We start from the raw sequence: 19,879 nt of genomic DNA, 5'->3' as shown, positions 1-19,879 counted from the left end.
TCCGAGGTCCCAGGTTAGCCCAGTAAGTCCCAAGACTTGTGAAAATAACACAAGATAATAATATATAAAAGAAAAGGTTAATGCGTAGAATTAAAACGAAAATGTATGACTTGTCATTCAAAGGAGAGTAAATCATAGCGAAAGTTAGGAATAGGGCGGAGGGGATAATTTTATGCATTATACATATTTTTTGAAAAATCTATTTTTTTTTTTCTGATAAAAACCAGTATCGGTAGCCGCCTCAAAAAATGCATATCGCTGGTACCAACCTGTTGCATTCCTCTACCAGCGCCTCCCGCTCCTCCTTGCTGGGGTTCTTCTGCCTCTCGTAGGCCTGGTAGAGAATCTGTTGCGAGGCGGGCCCCCATTTGAAACGATTACGTCTCATTTTCTTGGAGGAAGGCTCGCCGCCGACCTCGTCGCCGCCGGGCTGACCCATGCTTTGCCCGGACGGGTTGAACTCTGGGAAAAAGAAGACCGGATCCTGATTGCCTTTGTCTGTCATATTGCTGCCAGAACATTGAACAGCCTGGTTGAACTCTGCGGAAATAAGCAGAAGCACACGCGCGCTCGTTATGACGGCTGGGATGGCTTTGCGCAATGTTTGCTAAGACACTCAAGGAACACTCCAAGACAATCCAATAACATGACAACAACACACTGGAGCAGGGCTGGTTAACCTTTGACGTATAACAGCATTGGGTGCTATTAAGGGGCGTGCCATTGAGCCACATTTTGCACGTTAGCAGTTAGCAGTTAGCAGTTAGCAGTGAGCCACTTCCTGTTTCATGGAGGACAGCCAAGAGGGTGCATGTCATAAAGGAAATAATCCAGATTCTCGCTAAATGTTATAGAAATGTTGTATACAGTATTGCAGTATAGGTCAATTGTATTGCATATTTGCTCTAAAAGTAACTCAATTATAGATTTTTTTTTAATTTACCAATTCACTTTATGGGTCAATTTGACCCAACTTTCGGGGTTGTTTTATACAAAATGACCCCATTTTTTTGACCCAAGTAAAGGATCTGACCAATATTTATAAGTTGTTTTCTACTAAAAGACCCATTTTCTTGACTCAAAGTTGGGTCAAATTGACCCAAGTAGAGGATCGGTCCATTGTTGACCCATAGTTGGGTTATTTTTGACCAAACAGTTTAGAGTGGTCTGCTGAGAAAACACCAAAGGCAAATAGTGGCCCAAGAGGTTTGCACACTATAGAAATAAAACAAACAGTAAAGAAATAGAAATATATTAAATAAATATATGCATTATTAATTAGATTACTTTTTTAAGTGGAAATATTTTTTATGAAATCAAATATATTATTAGTACTAAAACTAAAAAGAAAATAATTCATAATAATGCAAATAAAAAAATACACATGTACATTAAAATAAATTTTTTTAACAAAAAATAAGATTATAAGCAATTATATAATTATTGATTGAAATATCATAACTAATCCATTTTAGTAGTGTTAAATATTTTTAAACAATATAATAGCAGTAATAATAAGAATACAATTAATAAAATGAATACAACTATAATAAATACACTTCTAAGAAATAAGATAATTTTATAAGATTGTAAGATTTTTTTTAATAATGAGAAAATTATCTATTAATATTGAAAATATTTGTGTTATAAATAAATATGAACAAACTAATAATAACAAACATTTAATTGAATTCAAGATAATTAAAAATTATCAAATTAAAAATAAATACAAGAAGTAAATAATGATAAAATCAATTTAAAATATTATTCTAATAGCATAACGGAGAAGATGATCAAAATTGAGTTTCTAGAGGAAGTAAAAGTCGCAACATGGTTTATAGATAATAATAATAATATATATATATATATATGTTAAAATTGACAATAAAATAATACAATTTATATTCATAACAAATAATAGTAAATCTATGGAATATATAATAACTGTGACTGTGTGACTGTGCGAATGAAGTTTATTTATTTATTTGCATTTTACTCAATCCATTTGTCTGGTGACTTACGTCTGAGGATCTCCCGCTGCTTGCGCACGTACCAGGTGTAGAGTGCAGCGCGCTTCTGGGTCTTCATGGGCGTGCCCTTGTTGAGGTGCTGCGACAGGTGCGACTGGTTGAGGCCCGTGATGTCCACCACCTCCCTCTGCGGGATGTTGTGCTGCTGCATGTAACCTTTGATCATGCGGGCGGCCCGCCATGGATCCTCCCTACACACAAAAAAACACGTTCAGCTCAACGACAGCAACAACATGAAAACGACACACTCATTTTTTGGCTCGTATGGGGACCGCTGGTGGGACGTGGGCGCCCTCTAGTGGTACGCAAATGAATCACTGTTCAAGTACAGTTTAGTTGTTTTTAATAGTAGGGGTTGACCATACGGATTTTTTTTTTAGGCCAAGGCAGACTGGCAGAATAAAATTCCGATATTCCGATTAATTGGCCGATAACTTCTCTGTTGGTTCCTCATTGAATTACAGCAACATTTAATACATATAGAAAATATTTTGTCCTTTAATATTCCTTTAACTTTCCAACCAATTTTGGGGGGTGGGTGATGTTTGAATGTCATTATATTTGTCTTATGAAAAAAATAAATCACAGGGTTTCCCCCAGTGTTTTAAAAACCTGGCGGCGCCATGCTAAGTTAAGCAACCCTCCATTAATGAATAGTAGTTGCTTTAGGCCTATTACACTGCTGTATTTTAATGTTGGTCGTTATAGTGGCACTTTGAGAGCCAACTCTTAAGGTAGGTGGAACTTGCTCAAAAAAGTTTGACAACCAATGATCTAAAAGACACCCACACACACAAAAACGCACGTTTGACTCCAACAAATCAGAGAAACATTGATTTCTCCACAGCTGTTTATCATAATACACTTTTGGTATCCATAGTTTTTATTACTAAGATCACAACAACGTCCCCGTGACCTGTTTGGAGGAGCTATATAACAAAACAAAAAAAATGAGGCCACTCTATCACTGCAGCGTGAACAAGCTGCTGTAAATATTTTCAAAAGGTGCGTTCAAGTGCTGCATGGAAAACTTTGGACTTTACAGAGTAGCATCAGATTGAAAAACACCTGAAATTTCCCATAAAACGCCATTAAGAATCTGCGTTGAGAATGTCAAGAAAATGCATCACTTTGACTAATCGTCGTTACAAATATGTAATACAGTAAGTATAATCACGATAGAGTTTGAAATGGACTTTTCAATACAGGGTGTCAGCCATTTTGTGAACGGGCAATGCCCAACATAAAACATTTCAATAAAGACAATGAGTCATGTAATTAAAACAATTAAATTAATTGGACAAAATATACATTACGTCACTTGTCTGACACTTTTTCATCAGTTATTAACGGAGAAAAAACAACACGCACGCGTGTGTGTTTGTTTTGAGAATGTGGAGGCCCGCATGTGGAAGTGTGAGAGATGTTACTTTATAACTTTTTTTTTTTTTTGACAATGAATAACCTGATGTCCATTGAAGCCTAATCGCGACACTGTGTATCTTCCAGTTGATGATTTATAGAATAAAATTAATAAGAAGTCCCCGGCTCACTCGCTGGCTCCACGTGGTTTGGAGTTGCTGCTGCTCGGATTATTTTCTCTTTCGGCTCCATACACTCGAGGGGAATTCAATTTACTCCTGTGGGTTATTTTTAAATAAATATATATATAACTATTATTAATCTTTTTAATGGGCTAATATCGTTACTGTTCACCTTTTTGTAACATTTCTCCGTGGCTATCATTTCGTGGTGGTAAGTAAGGCCTGTACGTCATTATTATTTCCTCATTTTCCATTCAACTTGTTTCATTATCATTGAGAGGTAGAAAGCTGAAATTATTATCATTTTAATGTTATTATTAATCGTAGTATAGTAGCAGTTGTACTTCGTGTACAGTAGTATTCATATTTTTTTCGTAACATTTTCCATTTTGTGATCCTTGCTAGGTAGAAAGTATATATTAGTCTTTTTTTTTGTAGCAATAATAGCAGTATATATATGTAGAGTTTTTGATTCACACTTTTTCTTAACTTCTTTTTTTTATCATTTTGAGGTGAAAAGTACAAATTATTCTCATTTTATTAGATGTTGTAGTACAAGTACTAGTATTAGTAATAACAAGCAGTAGTGGTAGCAGTAGTATTAATAACAGTAGCAGTCGTGGACTTTTTTCTAATATCGTAAATTATTCTTCCACTAGTAGGCTACTAACAGCAGCAGCAACAGCAGTAGGCCTGGAAGTAGCATGAGGCCGTATTATTTTCTAACTCTTCAACTTCTTTTTTTTACCCTAGTGAGGTGGAAAGTAGAAAATATTCTTATTAGTAGTCGTAGTAGCTACAGTACTAGTGATACTAGTTGTTTTAAGACTAAATGCCATTTACTGTATAGGCCTACTGTAGTTTTTTTTTTTTTACCCCAACACTGTCTTCAACTTCCCTTTTGTTATGCTTATTATTATTATTATTATCATCATCAGTATTCGTATTAATTAGCAAGTTAGTCGATGTATATAGGACTTTTACTTTTTTTTTTTTTTAAGTCCCTTAGATTTCCTTTATGTTGTCATTACGAGGGGGAAATATTTTACTACTGTTATAATTATTAAAAATGATTATTATTGACCTAATAAATAATAATTTGTACTAAATAAAACATGTCATAAGCATGCCGAAGCTTTCAAAGTGTGAGGAGTACTCGTGACCTAGATAATCTCGTCACTTCTTGAATCAAAATCCAAGTCAAATTGTGCGGCATTGCTTGGAGGCACTTTCACCAATTTTTGCTATTCATTAAAAAAGTAACTAATAATATAATGATGTGAAGTGTACGGAAGGTGTTGATTGTTGCCGAGTGACTCACGCCAACATGCGCTCGACCTCGGCGCGCTGCTCGGCGGCCTCCTCGGTGTTGAGCGACTGGAGCTCCTTGAGGATGGGCGGCGTGTCGTAGTCGTCGCCGTCTTCCGAGCACTCGTCGCCGGACAGCTTGGTGGCCGCCTTCCCGTGGCCGTTGGTCAGCGTGTGGAACACCGGCTTGGCGTCGCACGGCTCGCCGTTCGGGTTGCTTTTGTGGCGGGGAGACGGCGTGGGCTGCAGCCTCTCCAGCTTCACCCCGAAGGTGGCCGCCGGGTTGGGGTCCATGTCGTCCAGCGCCTGGATCAGGATCTCCCTGGTGAGCCCAGAGTCCAGCAGGGCGCTCAGGAGCTCCTGCTGCAGGGACGTCAGCTTGGACACCATGTTGGAGAACATCAAAAAAATAAAAAAAAATAAAAAAAGAATGAAAGAAAAAAAGAGGTGTGTAAGTTCCGTTCGGGCTCTCCTGTCCGCCTGACACCTGTTGGAAGGCGAGGAGGATGGATCTACTTTGCCATGATGCTGCCGTCTGGCTCGAGGGATATAAAATATGCTAATGAGTGGGCCGGCTGATGGTCCATATGTAAATGGGCAGCAGAAGAAGGAAAAGAAGAAGACGGCGGAGAAGGTTTGAGTAAAAGAAGAAAACGAAGAAAAAGGAGGAGGTGGTAGGCCTCTACGGGCCCGAGGTGTTTACACTGCGAAGCTGCTGCAGCTTTTATTGGTTCCGCTTATCAGAGCGACTTTGCTGGACTTTGGACGGCTTATTGTGAGCCATAAAACGAGAGAGCACAGCGACACATTTTGCCACTAAGGCTCCGTGAGGACTGCAGGGAGCTTCTCGGCATCATCTGAAGAGCACGACGTCTACTCCTGCTATCAAATTAGGCCTCGTGGTGCTCATGTTCAAGTCTGGAAATTTTACAAATGAAGGATGTGTGTATGGGGGTATATTTGTGTGTAGCATCAAGTAAATGGTATTGCATTACACTTTTGCCATTCTTTCATTTAAATGTCACTTTTATTTTTTAATTTAATTTTTTGAATGTTCAATCATCAAATATCACATTGCCTTTTTCCAAGTCGCATTATTATTATTTTTTACGATTAAAACAGTTTAATTAAAAGATTTCTCATATATTCTTTTTTTTTTTTAAACGTATGTGTGGCAGGGTTGAACACCTAAGTGCAGGGAAGCCAGGAGGTGATGCAGGTGTGCTCTCTAAGTATTTAAGCATAAAAACTTAAAGAAAACAAGGTACTTTGGAATCATTAAAAAAAAAAAAAAAGCTAAATTCCCAATCACAGAAAACTTACTAAAACATGGACACAGACCTAACATGAACTACCAAAGCAGTGATTCAAAAGACTGACAAGCGGTTAACTAAATACAAACAAACTAGACAACAAGGTGCTGACGAGAACGAGACAGACATGAAACAAACCACACACACACAAAAAAACAGTAACATGAAACAAAATTAAACAAAAAAAGGTTTCAAATTGTGTGTGTGCATATTTCTGCATAAAAGTTTTACCATTTAAAAAAGTTCCTCTGACTGTTTTGAGATTCCCCCATGACCCTTAGGGTCACGTTTTGGCGGGAATCTGTGCAAATGTGGTGGGAACACATACAGATCACACCCCCTTAATGCCGACAAATTTCATAGCATTTGTAAATGTTTATTTTGTGTATTTTGGGTACCCTCAGGAAAAGTCAACACATTTCCAGGTGACGAAATAACATATATAATTATTATTTTTTTAATTGCTATCAAATGTCTAAGCAGGTCATACCTGGATCTATAAAATGCAAGCAAACACGTATTTATCTTGCCGTTTCCACCGGCTATACTTGTATTCCTCTATTTTTGTTTGCATGACAAACAAACAGGAACAGAAGCTCCCTCCCACGACTGCGGGTTAAATAAGCACCTGCTGGATGTAGTATCAATACGGTTGATCATTACTAATACTGCGTGCAGTTGTGAATTATCTGCTAAATTAGCCACCTTACACGTAAACACAAGGCCATGATGAGATGGTGACTGAAAAAATGCAATTTTATTGTCCTGCACCTTCAAAGACCCGATGGCGTGTTCTCTTATCTGCTCCTATTGTTGTTATTGTGATATAAAATTGCAGGCGCACACCTGAGCTGCCCTTCTCTCCGCTGTAAAAAAAAGAAAAGAAAAAAAGTCAACCCTTGCTTACTTTTGTATTTTGCATTGCATGTTAACATTAAGCTAGCAGCCGTTTACAAATATGGTTTGGTTTAGGGATGGGGGGGGGCGACTTTAAAAATAGGTAGACTAAAAATGTCTGCATCAAAGCTCCGCCGCAACCATGTTTGTGCCGCCGTCCATGTTTCTACACGGACTTTTTTTGCAGATGCACGCAGTGAACGGGAAGTTATTGAGCTCATTGTAGCTAACGGAGCTCCACTTGTGTTTTCTCATGGACTATTCGTGAAGCATCGTCTGTAAGAGACTTTTAAGACACTATTACATTAATGTAGATATAATGATGTAGGCCTATGTGTGAACTAAATGGTAGTTAGCGTTTGTTTACCTTTAATGGTCATCGCTAGTGCGCTGATGCTAATTGCAATTGCTAACAGTTTAGCATACGCTCATTTTGTTTGTGTTTAATATACACTCATTTCAACTCATCCAACAAATTAAAAAACAATTATTCGATAATGATGACGTAATGATTAGTTCGGGTTTGGGATAGTTAAGGGTGTTAGGGTAAGGACTACCCCAAAAAACAGTTGGGTTAGGGTTAGTTAGTCTTAGGGTTAGGTAAGACAGATTAGTCAAGGTAAAAATCTGTTCAGATAGAGTTATGATTAGTAAAGTAAAAGTAAAGTTATGGTCAGTTTGATTTTTTTTTTTGTAAAAGCAGAATTTTTGATACATTTTGAGAGAATTTGTTTTTTAAGCATGATTCAGAGGCCAGGAGGTCAGCCAGAAGAAAGCCAACACACACACACACACACCTGTCTGGATGACACACCACACACAAACGCAGTGACACTTTCTCAAGTCTCCATGATGTAAAAATCCATCAACCATTAACAGCAAATAATAACAAAAGTCTGGGAAAAGTTGATCCAGTACTCGGAGGAGCATCCCGCCCTGTTGTGAAAGCGACCTGCGCACTGGAGCGAGCCTCAGAACATCCACTGCTCACCACACGTGTCCTCTGTTTACGTAAACTTCACTTTATTATTTTTGGACAAGACAATTGACATTTTAAAATGTGTTGTCATATTCAATATGGCAAAACTTGCTTCAGTTGCTCATAATGATTTTGTTTCTTCTGTAGTTCAGCTAGAGAACCCAGTTTGTTGTTGCAACAAGAAATTTGGCATGTCTACAATAAGTAGACCCACAAAAAAGTCAAGAAGCTATTCCTGAAAAGACCGAGCAAGTCTACCAGTTTAGTTTGAAGCGCCCGTTTTAGGGTAATTTTGGCTTTTTGGAAGGTTATTTCAATTATTTTTAAGTTTTTGGAAAATTCAGCTCCAAAATTCAGTTTCACTGATTTATATAAAATTTGGTAGAAATGTCTACCATGAGTATACCCACAAAATAAGTCTCCAGAGGTCATGTCTGAAAAGACATGGGAAGTCTTCCAGTTTGTCTTGAAGCGGCCATTTTAGGGTCAGTTTGGCTATTTGTATTTCTATTTCAATTCTTTAGAAAATTCAGCCCCGAAATTTTGTTCCACTGATCTATATGAAATTTGCTAAACATGTCTTTCATGAGTAGACCCACAAAAAAAGTCTAAAGTAGGCACGCCTGAAAAGACACAGGAAGTCAGCTATATTGGTTTGAAAATGGCTCAATTCCTAAGGTTCTTCATTGATAAGCTTTCCATCTGGGTCACATGACATGGATTTAAAAAAAAATGATACACACATTAAAAAAGAAAAGAAAAAAAAACGAAAGACAAATCAGACCCTGGAAGCCATTTTGACTTGCCTGAAGACACACTGGATGTCTGCCATTTTGTTTTGAATCAGCCATTTTCAGGTGAATTTGTCTAAGGAAGTTGCCCAAATGGACATTATTGGTCATATTTAAGGCAAGCAGGTGCCAGGGACACGTCCCAGGAGCTCCAATGACCTCTTGCAACCTTTTTGGTCCGTCCGTGGCTTGCAAGCCGCGTGGGTGCACGGAGCGGAACATTGGGGGCGTTAGCGAGCTCCAAAGGGCAAGGGCTACATTGCGTGTGCGTGAGATTCAGGAAGCAGCAGCCATGTAACGTTCCGCACAGTGAGTCGGACCTTAGCCTCAACCTGAACTCTCTGAATCAGACAACACCTCTCGCTTCCACTATGCCCCCCCCCCCCCCCCCACACCTGATCACTTCCTTTGTGATTGATAAATCCTCCGTTTGAGCAATTCATGGAATTAAAATGTATGAATATTTCCATGTTTTTTTAAGTATACATTTGGATTTTCATGCAGATTTATTTTCATTATTAGTCTTTTTTCTATTAATTTATAAGTGTGGATTTATCTATTTAATTATTAAATGTGCAATTATTGTGCAATTTTAAAATAAGTGATGTATTTAATTGTTCAGTATATATTTTTAATATTGTCATCGATGTCTGAAAAAAAAAACTTTACTGGCATTGATCATGGAAATGGTTGCACGTATCACTTTTTTCTCCTTTAGTCATCCAACTTGAACTTTTTTTTTTTTTTGCTTTCTTGCCTCCAGGAAGCAAAGAAAGTTTCTGCAAATGCTCTTTGTGTTTCGATAGCTTTTGTCCACTCACTCAGGCACACAACAGGGAGTGGCAGCCAGGGAACAGATTCCTGCGAGGAGAGAACGCCTCGTAAAAGTCTAAGATAAGACCCAGTCGTCGTTGTCAAGATCGCACAAAAACCCAATTAATCATGCAAATCACGCGGCGGCCATCTTGTTATGTGCCATAAAGCGCTGTGATTGCATCACGGCCTTCCCACACTGGCAGCAACTTTGATCCCAGACAAGCTCAATGAGATTTAATCATCAGGTCGCCTACAACAATCATGGGAGATTATCCCATGGGCGTGGGAAATGATCCAATTTCACTTTTTTCATTATTACATTTCCAAGAAAAATTATTTATTTACTCCAAATAATGCATCTCTGTTCATCTATTTATGCCAGTGAAAGCAGAGCAATTAAAGGCCCTTCACAAAATAGCAGAAGGAACAATTGGATAAAAAATTAAATAAAAATCAGCTTCAAAAGCCAGTTTGACTTTGCAAAATGAAATTTGGTATCTATGTATACTGTATATCATAAGTAGACCCACAAAAATGTCACAAGAATCTGAAAAGACACCCCACCCCACAAAAAATTGCTTTGAAACTGCCATTTTAGGCTAATTTACAGAGGTTCTCCAAAGACAAACTTGGTTTCATCATCGCCTGGAATTAAAAAAAAAAAAATTCAGTTGTGTTTAGGAGCATGAAATGTGGTAGGAATGACTAGACTTATAAATAAATAAAAATCTCAAGAAAAGCTGTGCCTGAGAAGGCACAGGAAGTCTGCCATTTTGATTATAGCCACTTTGGCTCCTTCAAAGTCATCATCCTCCCAAAAGCCAGTTTCACTGAGCAACATGAAATTTGGTAGGCTTAAACAGAACCACAAAAAAAGTCAGCCATTTTGGGCTCATCTCCAGGGTTTCTAACAATCTGACAAGTTCGGTTGGCCCCAGGAATAAAAAAAGAAAAGAAAAAAAAGTCTGCCCCTGAAGCCAGTTTGACTTAGCAACATGAAAATTGGTAAGCATGTCCATCATAAAGTAGACCTACAAAAAAAAAATCGGAAAACACACAGCAAGTCTGCCATTTTTGACTGATTTTACAGTAGGATCATTTTGGCCATTTCTAATTTCATTCAAATATGAATGTGTTCACAAGAGGCTTTTTTTTCTGGAGGAAAGTGATGGAGGAGGTCGGCATCCAAGTGCTCCTCCCGATTCCTAAACATGACCTGTCAGTGATCTTTGGCTACGCTGAGCCCTGAGGCGACCGATCTTGTGGGCCGCGGCGTGTGCGCTCTGTCAACACAGCAAAGTAAGTGTGTGTGTGTGTGTGTGTGTGTGTGTGTGTGTGTGTGTGTGTGTGTGTGTGTGTGTGTGTGTGTGTGGGTGTGTGTGTGGGTGTGTGTGCGCAGATTGGAATCAGGCCCAAGACTTGAAAGTCGCTTAGATGTATTTGCTCTGTACAAAGTTTGTGTGTGTGGTCAAGGTTTGAGCATTTCCTGCCCTTTTCTTTTCTTAAATCGAGTCACATCGCATCAGCTTTGAACTTTCTGAGTCATAATGCTGAACAATATATCACAAGAGCATACATGCATAATGATTGCTCACATTCTGCCAACTAAATTGCCTTTTGGGGGGCTTTGACACCACCTCAACCCACTAAGCATAGCCCATTTTTTAGGTACGGTACTCCTGGAAATTGCCAAAATAACCTTAAAATGGCCGTTTCAAATCAAAATGGCAGGCTTCCTGTTTTTGGGCATGGCTTCTTACGACCATGCCCGAATTTCATGTTGCTTAGTTAAACTCGTTTCAAAGACTGAATTTGTCAAGTTTGGTAATGAAACAAAATCTCAAGGACAAGGAGATGGCAGACTTCCTGTCTATTCAGGTATGGCTGCGTAAGTCTTTTTTTGTCAGTCTACTCATGATAGACACATTTCATATTGATGATGATGTCCATGCTTTCTATTTCCTTTAATGGGAAAGTTGCAACCTGCCAACATGGCCGCCATGTAGGCATAACCCAGAACACGCTGATCAGATTCTGCCTGTTGATTGCGCCATAGTGCTTGTTAACAACAGCGGACAATTCTGGAACTAACAGACTTATTTTTTTACAACTGCTGTACAAATTGCCATTTATCGTGGACTGGACACTATTTTTTGTCTGTTAAATTGACAGCCTCACTGGGACCCCCCCCCCCCCCCCAAACTCCGTTACTCTCTCCTGCGTGCTGGCCGCTGGTCAATATTGACTCAGGGATGGAAGCGAGAAGCACTTTGTCACGCTTCCATGTTGCTGCTTTGGTTTCACCGTGACTAGACGCACTGCTAAGGCGGGACACGACATTAGGTACACCTGCACTCATGCCCTTGAAACAAAACTGGCTCGCACTGAACAATTGAGCCACTGAGAATTTGAGTGGGATAAATCCATTTTTGTCATTTAGATTTGAAGTATGTCTTTTATTCATTTTGGTACTTAACATAAATAAAATGAAAACAAAGAAATGGATTTAGCCCATTCCAGTTGTTGGTGGCTCAATTTTATTCAAGCTTGCTTGTAGTAAAGAAAATGCAAGCACCATAAGAATGAATTCAATTTTAAATAAAATGATCCCCCCCAAAAAATTTATGTTGAAAAGATAAATAGAAAAGTATAAAACAAAAATAAATAAAATATGTTATTTATGTTTTCAAATTTTACAGGATATATTTTTCAAGAAATAAAAAATGTGAGCCAAAAATAAAAAATCTGTGCAACCTAACAGGGACAGGTCATTATTCACATTAATGTGAATATGATTATTTAATTTTTTTTAAAACTATACATTAAATTCTGACTTTTAATTTGATTACTAACATTTTTTTTTACTATTATTGTTGTAACTATTTTTCTGTTGATAATATTTAAGTAGTGTTCAAAGTGAAGTGTATTTGCAATAATCCTGGTATTTTGTCATACAAGTCCTAAAAGATTCCTGAGTTTGTTGTGGATAATTATTAATGTGGTTCCTCTTTTTTGTATATATTTTAAAGTGTTTTATTCCCCCGTAATTTATAATATAACTTCTGTAATTTTGTGTTACATCTGTGATTTTCAACTAGTTAAATAAAATAAAAAAATAAAAAAATAAAAATTTAAAATTAAAAAAAGAAAAAAAATATATATATATATATATATATGATGCAAGTAGCTGCACATTCAAATGTGTTGCTAGGTTATCCATGAGTGAGGTTTGAGATTTGCATGCAGCCGGTGAAACTGTCATGAGCTCAAACTTTGCATAGTTTTATGCTAGTGGACTACAGTACAGAAACGGTGCAGTACAATACAGTCCTCTTTTGTTATGAACAAAGAAGCTTTTTGGATGGTTCTGTGGCTGAACTCACTGCTGCCCCCTAGTGCACCATAGGGAACAAACACTTGCACGATCCAATGACGTCAAATTACTGTATTTTCTAGGATGCACCCGTCATTATTATTATTACTATTATTTGTTGGAATTTCTGTCATTATTCATTAATTTCTTACACATTTTGATTGTTTAATAGTGTAATTTATATTTATTTATTATTTTTGTTTACTGGTTTGTTTATGTATTTTCAAAGATTTACAATCATTATTCATTTGACTTTTTTTACATTTATTTTTACATTTTAAATGAAACAATTTGTTAGGAATACATAATTGAATATTTAAAAATTTTAATGAATTATTACAGAATTTATATGAGATAAAAATAAATGTAAAAAAATAAAAACAGATACATTTTGCATTTAAAACAAACTGTATATATTTTCCATGCACATTAGAACTTTAAAACCCAAATGTGGCCCTACAGTACAAAAGTTTGCAGACTTTAATATTTCATAATATTAAGAAAAATACAGAAAATTCAAAGTCAAATGTTGTCATATAGATTTTCAATGGCCTTTAGCATGCAATGTTTGTCCAGAACATTCCATCCGTGGCGGGCTGCTAGCGTGGTCCTAACGTGGCGCTAACGGCGTGCGTGCGTGCTGCCGCATTAATGAGCCGCGCCGTGAACCCAGCGTTAAGCGGCCGAGGAAGCCGAGCAGGTAATGACTTTTCTCACAAAGAAAAACACGAGCACGAGATGCACGGGGAAGGAAAGGAGGGAGCGGGAAGCTCCAAATAATCCGACTGTCACAGGTGAATGGTAAAAGGAAAATGTAGCAGCGTCAAGATTTTCATCCTAGCAACAGAAAAGTCCATTAACTAGCCAGTCCTGCAATAATCACGTTAACTAAGTCTGAATTTCCATCCCGTCTATTTTTTTAATCAGTTTATCTGATGAATGTAAATTGTAGCCGTCGAGAACTATAGTGAGTCAAGTTTTATGGTTGCAGTAAAATCCGGAGGATTTTTATGTTGGTGATCTCAATTGCTTTTTCTCAACACTTATTTTCATACAAATTGGGATTTTCCTCAGATTTGGGCATTTCGAACTTGGATCACATTGGATATTCATACCGGACTATATTGCTTGCACTTTCATCATGTTCAATTTCATAGATTGGATACTACTGTAGGCTGACTGAAAGAAAAGAAACATACAAGGATTAGACTTCAAAAGTTGGGTATAATATCACATGAATGATGATTCATAACATTTAGGTACACTGATGTGCACAGAAGGTAACCCATGACTTACTTTCTGAGTCATTGAAGATCACTTTCTGGGTTGTTGGCCCGGTGTTGCACTGATAAAAAAATGTTGAGACCAATAAAGGACTGCCCCCTATATGTCAACAATGGAAATAAACTTCGATTTAGACCAGTATTCATTTGGAAACGTCTTCTTTTCTCTGCATGCAAATTAAAAATGACAAACAGGGAGCCGGCCCACTCTAGTTCTCTGGCTCGAATTTGATTTTATTTAGCAACACCTTTTTTTTTACGCAAAATAAATTTGAATTATCATTACTAAGCTACTGTTTTTTCCTAAAATTATTATTGTGTTATGCTTACCTTTAGCTTCTTCTTTTACTCTGTGTGTGTGTGTGTGGGGGGGGGGGGGGGGGCGTGTGTGTGTGTGCGTGCGTGTGTAACAAAGCAATCACTGGCATATTTCTAGGCCTCACTTAAATTTACGAGCAAAGCGTCTCTTTTTATTTTGGCCCATAAAATATCCAATAAGCAGAAAAATGTGACGGTAGCCGCGTCGACCTTTAATGTGTGGAGATTATGCTTTCTGTCAGCCATTGGTGCGACAAGACGCAGTAGCAGGTTATCTCAAGTAGCAGCCTAGCCTCGTTTTTTTATTTTTTTTATTTTATTTCCGTCTTTCTTGTTCGGTGTTGACGGTTAATATTTAACCTGACCATGGAGGAATCAGCACATTTACTCCTCGTCATACGCAGATCGATGTGGGCCATCTAAGCGCTGTCATTGTCAATATTCAAAGCTAAAAAAAAAAAAAGTGAGATTGTAGATCATAAAGATATACATCCGCTCAAATGTGCCAAAGGTTGTTTTTTTGTTTCGTTTTTTTGCACTGATTAGATTTTGAACGTTCTTTCCGACTACTCACTTCTCTATATATAATTTGTTCACTATTAACTACTTTACATATTCAATTTAGTACAGTAGTAGTTTGAAATGTAAATTTAAACCAAAATGGCCCAAACCTTCATTAGATTGATAAATGTTATCATTTTGACATGGAATATAATCCTCTTGAATCAACTTTTTTTTGTGCGCGTTTATTCAAGTTAGTTACAGAATGATTTAGATTCTGGCCCGGCGCCACCTAATGTGCAAACCGCAGTTATCTATTATTTCATGAGTGAAGACAAATGGCCTCACACTCACTGGACCGCAACGTCTGTCCTGTCCCGGTGCGGCGTCTTAAGCGTCGTCCGCTCACGTTCACTGTCTAATCTCTCCAATCCAGTCGAGTGTCTGTTACTCTTTAAACGGACAATTGGCGACACTCACCGGCATCGGCGGCTGCTCAAAGTTCAGGTTTTTTTCGGGATGTGTAGATGATGAAGGTGATGATGGACGTGAAGGGCAAACTGCAGGCGACGAGTGGGCGAGGAAGATGAGCGGTTCAAGTGTGAGGGATGACACCTGACACGCCAACAAAATGATCTGTTGACAAGTTTTTGGTGATTTGGGGGTTTGAAAGTCTAAAAAGAGCACAGAGTTATATAAGTGACAAAAAAGTGTAACATATTTACACCACAAAAAAAGCCTAACAAAACACAGATGTTTCATCTGTGTTTTGTTAGGCTTTTGTGTGCTTTTAGTGTTCACTAAAAGCACAACAAAATTAACACAATCTGGGTCAAAAATGTACCGATCCACTACTTGGATAAATTTGATCAAACTTTCTGGGTTGTTTTGTACAAAGCAACCTAATTGTTGGGGTTGTTTAAATATATATGTGACATGCTGATTAATATTACATTTTTGGAATACGATTTATGAAGCAAAATCCAGCAGTTTTTATCCATCTTAGGGGGCGGCCGTTTTGCCACTTGCAAGATGAAGATGAAGAAGATGGCATCACAGTTGCTCAGGGCTCATGCAACAACCAATAAGAGCTCACCTGTTTCCTGAAGCTGTGCTGTGATTGGTTGTTACCTGAGACCTGAGCAACATTGATGTCATTTTCAGCAAGTGGCAAGCAGGTGGCAAAATGGCCGCCCCCTGAGATGGATAAAAATGGCTGGATTTTGCTGCTTAACTCATATTCCACTAACGCAATATTAACCAAAATACCATATTTAGACTATTGGGGCTACATTGAACCTAGTATTGTCCCCCAAAAAATGGGTTGACTTCCCCTTTAAAAAATTACCCAAACTTTTGGGTTGTTTTAACAAAATTACCCAATTTTTTAGGTTGTTTAGCACTAAATGACAAAAAAAAATTTGGGAGGTGTTTCAAACAAAATAACTAATTTTTTTTGTTATGTGAAAATTCAAAACAACCCAATTTTGGGGTTGTTCTGCACTGAACAACCCAATTTTAGGGAACTGATTTATACAAAATGACACAATTGTTTGGGTTGTTTTAAACAAAATGACCCTCTTTCTTATGGGTTGCTAGTTCAAAACAACAAGTTGGGTCAAATTGTGTTATTTTTGACCCAATTGTTGAGTGAAACAAACGGTAACTTGCTACACAAAAGCCTGAAAAACGAGCGCAGATTGAAAACTTGCCAAAGCGTGACAACAGTCTGCCACACAAAAACCTGAAATGATGAACAAAGTGAGAGCGTGGGAGCAGGAATAGATCACACCGCAAGAACGAGGCGCTCTACAGCCGCCACACCAGCGTTACACAGGTTGTAACGTTGAGATTTAAAATAAATTTAAGAACAATTTGTCACTCTTCCGCCTTATTCAGTCACAAACGTAGTGCCCGGGACATGTCTACTTCCTGAAGATGACAATTCCTCATTTCTTTCATACTCAGATGGACACATATAACTCAGGCCCTCCCAGACCCAAGCCAGCACCTTTCTTCCAGTGGACTCTGTCCCTCAGCCTCCACGCTCCTCTGCTCATCCTGAAAATTAATTCACATGCACATCTTTGAGTGGCCCACCAGCACATTAAGGCCCCAACCCACCGAGTTCAATCATCAAACCCTAAAATGGCTACCTAAAACCAAAATGGAAGCCTTCCTGACTCTGTCTTTTCCGGCAGGCTCCCTCAAGCCTTTTTTTATGGATCTACTCATGAAAGATATGAAAACCAGATGTCAAGATGCTAACTCAAACCGCCTTCAGAGGCTGAATTTTCCAAAACTAGACAAACTAGCCATTAGCGCTGGTGTCCATGGCTTTCTTAGCATGTCATTTGTTGCTATGGGCTGGTGGGGAAGACTTATTGGGGGAGTGTGGGGTTACGCAACACTGGCTGCTTTGTGGAGGACAGAGAAACTATAATTGGGGGCCATTAGGCGGCTTGGCTAGGGCCACTCATGCACATCCAGTTTGTAGATTGAGAACATGGTGACTGCACAGTCCCACCGCCCGTGTCCGTGTCCCCTACCTGTGTGACTTACCCCTGCGTGACCTTTCCAACACAACACATACCTCGCCATGTCCTTTGTCTTTAAATAAACCTTGACTAGAGTCAGGGACAGACTAAAAAGCAATCAAATAAAAAAGTCACTTTTATGGCACTTGGGGGCAATCTATAGACCATTATTTACCTGTCTGACACCACCTGCAACGCTCTGTCTTGAGTTTTGAGCTTCTTCTTTTTTTAAATTCTATTGATTATTTCAAACTCAGGGCTCATAAAAGATGCATAGCTAAAATTAAGAATTAAAATCTAACTATGCAGCTCAAAATACAAGAACTATATAAGAACCAGTGTTTTATAATTAAGGATATAAAACAACATGATGGATAATGCATACTCACCAGAACCAGAGGATTTCTTCTTGCATAAATAAATGCTGGTTATCTTAATTGGATTAAGCACTAAACAACTACAAATGATGCATGAATAGCAGTAAAGTTTCCACAACAAAAATATTTAAAGCTTAAGTAAAATGTCTACAAGACAAAAAGGAACAAAATATAATATTTTTTTTTTATTTAATTAAAATTAATTAATTAATTTAAAATGAATAATGCTAAGCTTAGGAAAAAATCCAACTGATTGTGTGTGAAGTTTAGCTAACAAATGCTAATTTAACCCCATAAAGCCAAACGTATCACATTATATGCAAGAGATTTTGAGCCCTCTATTTCATGAGTATAATATTTTTTTCTCATTAAAACCCTGACGTATATGATCTGACACATGCATTGCACAGATAACCCATTAGAGGGCAGTATCACCCATCTAATGGCTTTTCCAGCTACCTTGCAAGATCGCCCCAATTGAGAAAGGAGAGACACTTATACTTATGAATAGTGGCAAATGTTCTTTCTGATTTTTGGACATACTAATATGTTTGATATGTCTGTTTATTATTATATTTTTGACAGTTATAATGTACAAATTTAAAGCATTGTGACTAAATGTATCAAGTATGAAACAAATCAAAAGTTAAAAAAAAAAATTGTTTGTTTGTTTGTTCAAAAGGACCAATAAATACTCTATTTACAAAGAATCCAAATTTTATATCATATATTTCATGGTTTAGGTTTAAGGTGAATTTAAGCTAAATAAAGATTTTGCCGATAGTAGGCTTAGTTTAGCTAAATGTTACCTGCATGTTAACTGTTGTATACTGAAATCTAAGTGTTAGCGTGTAAAGTTTAGCTGGACGAATGCTAACATCGACGACCTAACTCACAAGCCGGGGTTTACCTCGAGTCTTTTTTGTCATTCCAATCGAAATCATTCCGAATGAAGATCTCCGGTCACCCGTTTACATGTGACGTAATCCATTTCGATCTGCCATTTACATGCTCCACTACGTTATTAAGCCCGTATCCCACTGAGGGGCGAACGTTTGCGAGCATTGGCGAAGGTAGCGAATCTGCGCTCCTGTATGGGTTTGTTCAAGGTCTGTTTTGTTTTTTCTTATCGCAAGAAATTGTTTAGCAAACCATTAAAACTGTTTAGAGAACGCTGTGACCTTGAGCGAACCCTAACGAGAAATCAACATTCGCAACCTTTGCAAATGCAATGAATGCTAACTTAATGTGAATCAAGCTACAAATAACTTAGAAAACATTTTTCAAAGCACGTTAGCAGGTAACTTCCTCCTTCAAGGAGGTTCAAGTGAACCTACCATTTATTTTTTTATTCCGTGGTAGAGGGAACGGTTCAATTATGACATCTCTATTCATTTCAAAGGGGAAACCTGATTTGAGATAAAAATTATTTGAGTTACGAGCGTAGTTATGGAATGAATTCAACTCCCAAGTTTAAGCACCATTGTATGGTGGATAGGAAGTGAGTTCCCAACACAGCCGCAGTAAGGGTCCAAAGGTACAAAAACGACTTTCTTTCATGGGGCCGCCATCTTTTTATGGTTCGAGCTGATAGCACATGTGACACACAACACTCAACAAATATGTCAACATATGTACAGTACATTGGATCACATAATCATAGCATGTGTTTGTTTTTTCCGTAGTCTGTTGGAAGTCAAGAAAGCGATCTGAAGTCTTCCTCCCCTCCCTCAAACAAAAGCTTTCTTATCTGAGCCGAACCCTTTATGGACCGTCACCTCATCACCTCATCGACTCGTAATCCCGCTGCTG

The 19,879-nt window shown here is 38.0% G+C and overlaps 1 protein-coding gene across 4 annotated transcripts in view; it reads right to left on the bottom strand.

Moving 5' to 3' along the window:
• hnf1ba (HNF1 homeobox Ba) overlaps window positions 1-19,879 on the bottom strand; it is a 41,555-nt gene that overhangs the window by 18,144 nt on the left and 3,532 nt on the right. For 2 of the 4 annotated variants that reach the window (XM_086080603.1, XM_086080606.1), the window contains exons 3-8: window positions 15,634-15,789; window positions 14,348-14,434; window positions 14,167-14,230; window positions 4,896-7,061; window positions 2,022-2,221; window positions 270-540 (exon numbers count right to left, since the gene is read on the bottom strand). In XM_086080603.1, the coding sequence (XP_085936729.1) occupies window positions 270-540; window positions 2,022-2,221; window positions 4,896-5,284 (860 nt within the window). In that variant the 5' untranslated portion in view covers window positions 5,285-7,061; window positions 14,167-14,230; window positions 14,348-14,434; window positions 15,634-15,789. The remainder of the gene's footprint in view (window positions 1-269; window positions 541-2,021; window positions 2,222-4,895; window positions 7,062-14,166; window positions 14,231-14,347; window positions 14,435-15,633; window positions 15,790-19,879) is intronic. The other 2 variants (XM_086080604.1, XM_086080605.1) reach the window with 2 other exon arrangements.

Source organism: Leptonotus elevatus, chromosome 7, assembly GCF_054856555.1.
Source record: "Leptonotus elevatus isolate MCC_2025b chromosome 7, RoL_Lele_1.0, whole genome shotgun sequence".
Taxonomy (NCBI): Eukaryota; Metazoa; Chordata; class Actinopteri; order Syngnathiformes; family Syngnathidae; genus Leptonotus; species Leptonotus elevatus.
The sequence above is the reverse complement of the archived record's forward strand: the minus strand, read 5'-3'. Positions and strand labels throughout refer to the sequence as shown.